This window comes from Apaloderma vittatum, unplaced genomic scaffold (genome assembly GCF_000703405.1).
Source record: "Apaloderma vittatum isolate BGI_N311 unplaced genomic scaffold, ASM70340v1 scaffold11173, whole genome shotgun sequence".
Taxonomy (NCBI): Eukaryota; Metazoa; Chordata; class Aves; order Trogoniformes; family Trogonidae; genus Apaloderma; species Apaloderma vittatum.
The window spans coordinates 18226-29378 of NW_009708847.1; the positions used below are offsets into that span (position 1 = coordinate 18226).

General features: G+C 45.3%; 1 protein-coding gene across 1 annotated transcript; it reads right to left on the minus strand.

Annotated features, from left to right (window-relative positions):
* Positions 1-6953: 6953 nt before the first annotated feature.
* On the minus strand, positions 6954-11091 carry TAPBPL (TAP binding protein-like; the record flags this gene model as incomplete). The annotated part of the gene is made up of 6 exons (XM_009866713.1): positions 6954-6994; positions 7234-7323; positions 8041-8364; positions 8550-8891; positions 9301-9585; positions 10883-11091. Coding segments are annotated over 6 exons (1291 nt in total), but the record flags the coding sequence as incomplete, so codon positions are not given.
* Between the last annotated feature and the right edge of the window lie 62 nt (positions 11092-11153).

An 11153-nucleotide genomic window follows, 5' to 3' on the forward strand; every position in this document is an offset into this window, starting at 1 on the left:
AATCCAATGCTTATGGTGAGGAATGAGTGAAGAGGGCTAGTGGATGAGGTGAAAACAAAAACCAGAAAGAGGGATCACAGAGCACAGCATCTGCAACAGTATAACCACTGCTTCCTGAAGGCATCTGAGAGTGATGGATGATGCCTTGTGATCCTTTGCAGACTTGTAACTGCACAAGGCATAGCAGTAGGCTGTGCAATCACCTCTGCAATCTACTATCACCCTCCTGGAGTTACAGGTGGCCGGTTTGGTCATGATCAGGTGGTGGAAGAGGTTCTGTGACTTGTTTTGGCTTTGCATGAAGACAGCATGAATAAAAAATGAGAGGTGGGTACAACAAGAGTCTAAGAGGGTCTGGAGAAATTAGAAGCAGGACTGAGCCTGGCACAGAACTAAATGGTGCCTGTATCTGCAGAGGGTTGTGAAATCCATACTGTCATCTGCCAGCCCAACAAAGGTGTGTGCTATGGTCACCCTCCTGAGGATTTAAATGCATGCTTGGATGAATGCTGCCTGGTAGCATCGAAGCCAGCTGTGATCTGCAGAGTCCCTGTCCTCTTGCTGTAGCACATAATGAGTGTTGTGGTCCATAGACCTTAATCCAGCTACTTACGAAGGGGACAGCAGCAGTGCCAGAGCGGTGTGTTTGTGTCAGCATCAAAATGAAGTGGTGGTGGCGGCCTTCTCCTTTCTTCTCTCCTGATTCAGCAGTTGTGGAGGCAGAACGAGCTCCCAGTGCTGCAACCATTGCATCTACATGGAGACATGGGTGGGGATGGTCCTCTTTCCTCTGCTGTGTCTCCTCCGCAGGGACTGCTGGCAACTACTGCTGGTCCTGGAGGCTGGAATCAGCCCTCTCCACTCCATATGGGTATTTTGAGCTTCCCCATTAATTTTTCATGCAGAGGAGGTATCTGCCATTTTGCAGCATCTTCTCATTGCTCATTAAAGGAGACGTGTGGGAACCCATCATTCTGTGCACTGGGAGAATCTGGATTTTCAGCTGACCTGGGAGGAGGAGCATGTTTTGGCAGTGGGTAGGAGCTGGACTGGCTTACTATGACACATCATACTCTGAGGGGAAGCACACATCTCATGTTTTTGTCTGGGACCCAAGTTGATTAGTTGTTGGTTGGATGGTTGTAGTAGAGCTGGAGGCTTTAGGAGAAGAAAAACCCAACCCTTTTCCCTTTTCTCTTTTCCTTTTCTTCTTTCAGTTTTACCTTTTGCGTTTCCCTCTTCCCTTTTTCTTCTTTCTCCTTTTCGTGTAATTTTTTAATTTGTTTGGATTTTTTGGTTGTTGGGGCTTTTTTTGGTTGCTTTTTTGAGAGGGAGGAATTGCAGGATGTTACAGGAGCTTCATCCCCCATTGTAGGTTGTCACTGCTCACATCAGTGAAATCCAGATGAATGACAGATCAGAGAAAGTAATCAATGCAGAAGATAGCTGTTACTAAGAAAACCAAACATGCAGCACTAGTGAATATGTGTCTTTGATCAGCATTTTGTGCTCTTCACAGAAAGAAGCCCAGGTGCAGCATAACTGTTATGGAGGAGAAGCAGCTGTTGTATAGCTTATCCTCTATGATAAGAGGAATGCAACCATTGAGAAGAGCTACCTGATGTCTGTGGGCTTTCCAGAACCTGCAGCCATATGGGAGTCCTCTTACTGCGTATACGTGTGACCCACCTACTGCTCATGGTGTCGATCCCACTGAGGATCCGCCATGACGCCAAGATCTTGTAGTGAATCTAGCCTCTTCAAGCTTTGATCTGCAACAAATCTAAAGCCAGAAAGCATGAATGCTGGCCCTGATGTTTTATGTTGGCCCATCCCTACCACCTGGGTTGCAGTAATACCTTGCAGCTCATTGACCAAGATGGGGGAGATGTGGGAGAGTTTGGTATTATGTCCACAGTTAGTGTGGACATGTTTCCTGCTAGACTTGAACAAGTCAAGTCAGTCTGTCATTGCGTGATGGACTATGGGAGAGGGATTTTAGCTGTGAGTAATTCCTGTGCATTAGGCGTAGCACTACGAGTCTGAAAGAAGCTGAGCATGACAGGTGAAATTTGAAGCTTCTCAGCCTAAATATATTGTACCAAGGTGGAGCAAGCTTTATAAAGGACTGCTTTCCTCACTGTAAGGAGCTGCATCATTGTAACCCTTCAGGCACAAAATAAGGGCTCCTTCTACTCTCATCTATGATGAACTTTGCAATTACATGTAAGGTTGAGCACATCTCTCAGTACTCCATGTGTTTCAAAAATGTCGTTCTCAAATGGTTCATGAGTGACACCTCTATGATTTAAAAAGCAATTTTTGCTAAGCTGTCCTTAATGTGGTGCCTTGAATGGGGCCACTTACGCTGAATTCCAGCGGTGTGTATGTAGCAGCTGCTCGGCTGGGAAGGGCCTACACACTGACCTTCGGGGTCAAGAGTGGCCGCTCCTTTACTGTGTCATGTTCCAGGAATGGCATTGACTGATCAAGGTTTCTGCACTGTAGTAGCTGAGTTGGAGAAGCAATGTTTGCGGTTGTTTTGCCAACACCACAGAATGTGTGATTATGATACAAAGTGAGACAGAAGCAAACACTGTTTATCTAAATGCTTCTAGTTAATGTCTGTTCTCTTGGAGGCACATACCAGCTGAGCTTCAACTATGCTTATAAAGTGCATCTAAACCAATGTAGTTAGACTGCTGGATCGATTTTGCTAGCTCATATTGCAGAGACTTAATCAAACAGAGGGAGCCTATGTGGAAAAGATAATCTTGAGCCTGGCTTTATTGTTTGCAAAATGACTGCTCTTTCAGGACAACATTAGAAGTTCTGGCTTGTCCATATTCACAATACAATGCAGCCACAGCCCCTCAGTAATCTCATATTGATTCAAGTGCAAAGTACTTAATTTTAGGTTTTGCAGGTTGACAAAATTCATATCAAATATCATGTCTTATATCAAATAATTCTGCTAAAGAACTAGTTTAAAGCACCTACCTCTAATATTTTTTTTTGTATTGGCACGGTATGCCTTAGAACGGGTTGGTCTGCCTTGCAGCTAGTCAGATGACGACCAGATTCCTGCTTCTCAATTCACGTGGCCAGGCAGCGATGCCATGTGGCACTTGGCCACGGCACATTTGACCTTGGAAGGCAGCATGGCTGTCTCCCAGATATGCAGAGCATAAAATATTGTTCATCCACATCTTTGCAATGCAGTCAAGCAAGTTTGACTTTGATGTGGCATTTTCTGTAATAAATGTGTTATATTTGTTATATAATGTTATATAATGTGTTATATTTGTATATAATTTGTTACATTGTTGTTAAACACAAGGTCACTTTGTCAGTAAATACTACTTTTTCTGGTTTAGGTATACGCTTTACTTGTTTTTGTGGTTTAAATTCAGCTTAAGACCTTCAGGGGCACAGTAATTGTAGACTTCCCACAGTAACTCTAGTGGAGAGCATCAGGGTGTAGGTAGTCAAATAAAATCAATTGCCGTTCCTTACGAGGAGTACCTCCACTCCTAAAGCATTCCTTCCATCTCTCCATTATTTTTTTTTCCTTTATGTCAGGTTATGGGCCAAGATGGGAGACAAACCACCAGCTCTGCTTTGTATATAACACAGGCCCTGGAATTTTACCCAGGGTCTCTTTTAATAGATGCCATTAACTGTTGTTTGGGTTTTTTTTTGTAAATTATTTTAGTTGTTATTAAAGGACAGCTTGAAAAAGTATACCTGTCCTTTCTTTGAAGACTTTGAGAGGTAGTCTACCATTTTTATTTACATATGGCTAGGACAATCACACTTGTGGTTGAATGTGTTATGTCTTTTTCTATTATGAACATGCCTAAATATAACTTGCAGCTGTTGACTCTCAATGTGTCTTTCTCTGCAGGTTATGGTGTCACCAGTACTCTGTATTTTCAGTGGTGTGACTGAGAGATACTGATCTAGTAAGACCAGAGTAATGCCTCAAAATGCCCCCTTGAAGGCATTCTCTGACCTTCTTAATAGGTCCTGTAATTTTGCTCTGGACCACCTCTAAGCTTTAAACATATTAAAAGCCCAAGTAGGTGCCTTCTCTGCTGCTGGACGTTGCATCTTCAGGCTTTGCTGGGCTTCCAACTCAGCGTTGTCAGTCATAGGGGACAGTGACTTCTCCAGTGCTTGCCAGTGAGGTTCCTGCTCTCGGCAGCCTGTCCTTCCTCCCTGGCTGCACAGGAGACAACTGTCACACCCCCCTCCATTACTTGGCTGTGTCTTTGAGTCCATGAGTCAGTACAAAAATATTCCCTGAGTCCTGGTCCAGAGCCTGGGAGCAAGGGGACCAAAGGTCCCTTGGAGCATGCCTTCCCAAGTCCCACTCTGCAGAGGGATTAGCCTGTCTGCTCAGAGGCCATGGAACCACACAGCAGGCTTGACTGTGGCGTATTGATACATGGACTCTGATGAGGCGGATTGAAGTCAGCTTTATTGCAAGCAGGCACATATTTATACTTATTAACAAGAAGCATTATTTATGGGTTACAAACAGGAGACCAGACTATACAGCCAGGATTGTTATTAGCTCACGTACTCCTTCAAACACTCTCTTATCACACAGGGAGAACAGACTTTCCCAGGTCTGTTTTGATCATACTCTCCTGTCCATTTCCTTGCACATCTCATGTACAAGAAGCATCTTATCGGTCCATTCTCACGAGCAAACTCCCAACATGAGCTATACTTGGCTGGTCAGGGTCTCTTTTCATAATTAGCAAGCAAGAGTTATGTACTTGTTTAGAAAAGAGCTCAAGGATGAAAGTCTTAATTCTGCAACGCAGTGCTGCCAGCACAGCCAACTGCAGGATATCCACACTTGACTCCTCAGAGAGGTGTGTGAGATACATAAACAGAGGACAGTTGTTGGAATTAAAATTACTTGTTTACTAGTAGTGCATCAAAAATGAAGAGGAAACAACACAAGCAAAAACTGCTTCCAGTAGCAGTTACATTCTGCCCATGGTCACTCTTAGCTGTTTCCACAGGTCAGGCAATTGAGAGGGATTTGTGGCATTGAGGCAGCTGCTGGACCAGTACCTGAGAAGACTCCACTGGCATTACTGAGCGTCTTGCCTTGTTTATGTCCGTTCAGTTGGCCAGCTGACTTTTGTTGATCTGAAGTACCCCCTCCACTTCAGCTACAGATATTTCCATTTGCAAATTTTGTTTTTTACAATTGTATCTCCTGATGCAAATATTAAACAGCACAGAGGCAAACACTTTCAGCAGTTTCTGCTGCTTCCTTCTGAACAATGAATTTTTGCCATTTGTCTAGCAATTATTCCACGTAATGCAAATTATGATGTACACACATGCTATGATTTTTTTCTTCAGAATTTACAAATTTCTTGGTTTGTTAAATCTGCATCTATGCTTTTATCAAAAAAATTTATTATTTTGTCAAAGAACGAAACCTAGTTTGTTTCTTGCAACTTTTTAAAAAAAACAAACCACAAAATTTTTGCTCAAAGAATCATGTTGTTTGTGTTGGAAGGGACCTCAAAGTTCATCTAGTTCCACTGAAGCATTTGTTAGATAACTTGTAATAACTTTGCACTCTCTTACTTGTGATTATTTTTAGGGAACCATCTAACAGTCATTGGCGCCATTTTGCTTTTGCTCTGTGAAGACTGGCGTAACACTCTCTTCCAAAATCCTGGGATTTCTCTAGTGTGCCAGTATTTTAAAATACCTAACCCCAGTGAGCCAGGTGCCTCCTCAGCAAAATCTTTTATGATTCTAAGATGCAAACTTTCTTGGCTACTGATCTGAAAATACTTATGCTTAATTGATGCTGCTAAAACTTTCCTTAGTTCTCAAATAGATTAGGAAGTTGTTTGCCATCCTCATGTAGCACAAATACACAATTCTGTTTCTTTCTGTATACAAACAACTATATAATCTGTATGAAAAAGCCTCCATCAGAAATCTTCTCTATCAACAGTTTTACCTATATCCACCCAGTAAGAGTCTAGGCTGTTACTAGAATTTCTTGAAAACTCCTTCCAAGTGCCATTAACATATGCATCAATCAGTTTTTTCCAGATTATTCTGAACACTCTTTATCACCCTGTATATTTCATAAATTCTCACTTTTATTGTGTGCCATATGCCTCCTGTCCATCCACATCTTTCTTATGCTTTTTATCCTCCTGTTGGTTATCTACAAGATTTCTAAGTGCAAACTTCAAATTCCCTATCAGGCAGGAAAAGGGTTTAATCATGTCTTTTTCACAACCACAGAACCACAGATCTTCTCCGCCTTGTAAACTGCCAGCAGTGAAATTTCTATACAAAATTTTATTGTAGCTTTCTCATGGACATTTTTCTGACTGCCTGATTTGCGATCAGTTTAACCTATAACTTCCTCCGTTTGAGGATTTATCATTCTCAAGCACCAATTTTGCCTACGTATTTGCCCAGCTTCACAGTTAAAACACATACATATAGAAATATCTTACTTAAACATCACCCTGTAGGCATTAACCAAATATACCTATATACATCTACAGATACACGTAAATGTTGTATACTTATTTACAACATGTACACATACATGCATATATCTTTATACATATGTACAGTCACAAACGCTCACCTAGACACAATTTAATTTTCCCTGAAAGCAAAAAGGTACTTCTAAACATGTAGGCACGTTGTCTGTAATGCAGCATCCCAGCAAAGAGCTGAGGCTATCGACCTTGCTTCCCAAGATGAAGACATTTTTTGCTGTGAGTCCACCTCCAAATGGCCATTCAGCTCCTCCACCAGATGCAGCCCTACCCCTCGCACACCGACCGATAGATCTATTAATATTTGGCCAGGGCTGGCTCTCCTGAGAAGGGTGTGTCAAGGGATGGGAGACAAAGGACTGCAGGAGGGTGATGCAAGGGTTTCCTCTATTCTGAAGCCCTTAGAAGTTGCTCAGACTTTGGTTTAGCTGAAAAGGAGAAAGAGAGAAAATAAGAAGATGCAGGAAGACCAAAGTGGTGCAAATCATCACCTCACGCTGCCTTCCACCAAAAGTGAGCCGCCAGCTCATCTGCTCCCCACCCCTGCCTCCAGGATCCTGAGATATCCTGACCTCTGTCTCTCCTGAACAGGAGTACAAGGGAGTGGAGAATGCTCCTTGCTGCTTCTTGCCCACAAGGAAAGCGGCTCAGCATTTTAATCTCCTACCTGCTCTTCTCTGGAGCACAATGAAGAGGACAATGATGAAAGTGACAGTCGCGATGAAACTCCCCACCAGTCCTTCAGATCCCACTTGCTCTGCAGAGGAAAAAGAGGATCAGTGATGTTAGGTTGGCTGCAGGGGCTGAACAGCCAGCGAGTTGTCACAGCTAAATGAGCTCCCCCAGCAACTCACCATGTGCGTGCTCTTGTCAGGTACACAGATCTGACACAATACACGTAAAGTAAAGCCACACAAACCCAGGGCCAGTTATAGTGGCTGGACTGATGTGTCATAACTTGTTAAACTGCAGTACTGCTTGCTTTTCCCTGCTGCATCAGGACGAAACACAGGAGCAATCTCCCATGAGCCAGGACAGCAAGAACCCCAACAGCTCTAACAGGGAGGAGGACTTTTTGCTGTAGTTCTCAAGCAGCATCAGTCTCCATCTGAACATCAAGTCCAGTTGGGCATCTAATTCCTTGGTGCATGACTGTTTTCTCATGAATGTCCAGTGGGGTTCAGCCCACACGCTACAAACTTCTGTTCTGTTGCTCCACTTTTGGTCACAAAATCTCTTTTTCCCCTGAAGGAAATGAGATACTTGCTCCCCAGAAGCTTCAGAGAGTGAAAATAAAGCTGAGTAAGTGAAAGGGAAGGATAGAGAGGATGGGTATGAGAGGACACCAGAAGGAAAGTGTGGAGAAACAGGCAGCTATAGTGTGACTCAGAAGTTTTGATACCTGTGGTGAGTAGATGAGGTGGGAGGAGCTTGGGAAGGATGAAGAACTTGTCCCTCTGCCCCTGACACCTACCTGGTGCCTTAAGATGGGCAGTCACAGAGATGGGCTCTGCCAGGGCCACGTGTGAAACATGGCAACTGTAGGTGGCTGGTGCCTGCGCTGTGGCTGAGCTGATGCTGACGTAGGAGGTGACACTGTAGGTGCCATCTCCGTTTTGCCGGTGGCTGGAGAAATGTGTGTTTGAGAGAGGGATTTCTGTGTCATCTTCAGGAGTTTTCTGTGTCCAGCTCACTGAGATGTCCAGGGGGTAATAGCCGGCAATGTTGCAGGTCAGAGTAGTCATCATGTCTCTCTCAAATGACACTGCTGCTGGAATTATCTGAACTCTTGGAGGCTCTAGAGGAGATAAACAGGGAATTGACTTATTGTTAGCAAAGTACAAAAGTCCTTGTCCACAAGGGAGAGAAGATGAGCAGCCTGTGACAATGAGTGTTAGCAGCAATGGGATAAGGTTGCAGGGAAAAGTTTCAGTGCTTGGGGACATGAGAATTCCATTGCCCCCTGGCATTTCCCTTCCTCACCAGTCACATGTAACTGGATGATGTGCTGGGCCTGGTGCAACAAGGTGGACACCAAACAGATGTATGTCCCTTCTTCTCCCACGCTCACTCCTTGCAGGGTAAGTGATGCATCTCCACTGCCCAGCAGCTCTGCCACATCCACATGGACTTTTGGCTGCACTGCCGGGCCTGTGCTCCCCACCTGGTACCGAAAAAGGCTATGGCTGCTGCCTCGGTACTGCCTCCTCCACTCCAGGGAGAACAGCGAGGAGCTGGGAGCCAAGGCAAAGTGGCAGTCGAGGGTGACTGAGCCGCCAACACGTGTGCTCAGGGAAGTCCTGCGTGATGACGATTGAAATTCAACTAGAAAGAGAAACACAGGCAATCAGAGAGTTAAATAGATGTGGTTAAAGAAGGCACCCTCAGGTGGGAAGGGCTGACAGTGAATTCCCCACCCAGAGGAGGAGGAGGAAGCACAAGCACCCTATTTGATACCTCAGGGACCATGTGGACTTAAGAACTGGAGGAAGCCAGCCAGGTGGGATTAGCGGGGCAGGGACACAGATGCACACCAAATGCCCACCATCCTCATGGGTTGAGGTATGGGAAGCCCCAAGAGGCAGCACAGTGAGGGTCAATCTGCACAATCCCTTTTTCCCTAAGCACCAACTGCCGGCAGCCTTCAGTCCTGGTGGAAGGTGGGACTCTTGGGAAGGCATGCTCCCTCTCTTGTCCGTCGGTACTGTGGGGGCAACCTAGGTCACCTGATCACCTGTGGTCAGCAACGTCCCCTCCTTGCTCATAGGAATCCTCAGCTTTGGGTGCAGCATTGTGTGATGCTCCTTCTCCTCCTCCTGGCTGCCGCACTGGGGTCCTCTGAGCACCAGGGCGATGCTGATCCCTCCAGAGAGCTGCAGGTTGGCCATGAACCAGGAGATATGGCATGGCTCCTCACCAGCCCACTGGGAGCTGTACGGAGAGATCTCACAGTTCACCTCCTCTCCTTCACAGTCTGCGTGCAGCAGGGATTCTGCCTGTGGGATGGATACCAACTGGGCTACGGGGATAGAGGAAAAGGTTTAACTGTTTGAATCCAAAAAGGGAAAGAAAGTGCAAGATGATGAGACACGTATTTTGGAGAAGGATCATGCACTGTGGGGGTCAGTCAGAGCCCTGAAATGCCAGGTTAGGCTTAATAGATGAAGGCCTGTAATGAATATGAGAGGTTTTTCGTGACTGTCTTACATCACTCAGTCTGTTGGTTGTATTTTATCCTGTCAGACTGCAGAGAGCTCACGCTGGGCAAAGGAAGCTGTTAGGAAATGAGAATAAATAGAACTGATACCCTTTAGCTAAGTCAAGAATGCAAGCTGTGTATGTGAAATGCCCAGTAAGGATCTGCAACATCCATTCTTTTTAGGCCAGGACCCAGAAAGAGGGGACACCGAAGTATCCTAGGTAAGGAAAGAAAAGATGTCAGGAAGGCAGAAGTGGCTAGATGTAGAGACAAGCTGTATCTGTGCCTCTGATCATAGCATGGGATTAAGCATAGGCTAAGCATCCTAGTGACCTATATATTTTCCATGGACACCATTGGAAATTAACTCTCTGTCTTCAATGCCTGACAGTAGCCTGGTTGTAGTGTGCTTGCATTCACCCATGCCCACTCCATTCACACCACTTAAAGGAGAGCTTGGACCCAGGCTACTGGATCCTGCTAGGCCTTCAGCTTCCTCTCTGAAAATGTTTCAGAGCCTTAAATAAGCTTGTACTGAAGCATGTGCTCACAGACAAGCACTGTAGGCAGTGAACAAGACCACAGTGAAGCACAGGCTCAGATCTTTGCTTGGCTGTGTTTGCAAAGTTATGTGTGAAGCAAGGACTACAGAGGCTGGACTGCAGGATGGCACCCATGAGTAGAGCAAGGAGAGCCAAGTCACACGCAGCCAGCAGGAGCAGGACAGCTCTGCTTCGTGACCACTTATTCCCACCGGCAAAAAACACCCACATAACTAAAGATGTGAATGCTCTTTACGAGTCAGTAATACTGCATAGTAGAACAATTCCTAAGTTATTTCTGACAAAGTATTTCCCAAGAGACAGGCAATCTAGGATAGCCTCAGTAGGAGAGAGGTGCCTCATCAGGGTTTGCTAATGCCTTTGACCAAGCTCCTTTCTTGAGGTCTCAATTACTGAATTCAGGAAATCACGCATGAAATTTTAGTGGCCATTCAAAAATTAATTGTCTAGTCATATGATTCTATGATTCTAACTCAGTTAAACAAAAATCTTGGGGATGCCCAGTGCATGTAAGTGGTCCATACCCTGGTGATACCTCTCCCAGCCCAGCTCACCTGAGGCTTCAAAGACAATGGGAGAAGAGGAGCCAGGATTTTCCTGTGGGATTTTGTACTCAGTTCCGTCATTCAGGTTCCCATCGTCTCTGACGCTGACACCCCTCAGCACAAGGGTGGCAGGACGCTGGGAGGACCAGTCTCGGAAAGCGGGCAGAAAGCCTCTTCCGTCTTCCACCACGTAGGAACAGCCCAGGGCAATGTCCACTCTGTGGAGCAGAGGCTCCGCTGTGGGAGCTTTCGCTGGGCCTTTAGGGAGGGAAAAGAACCT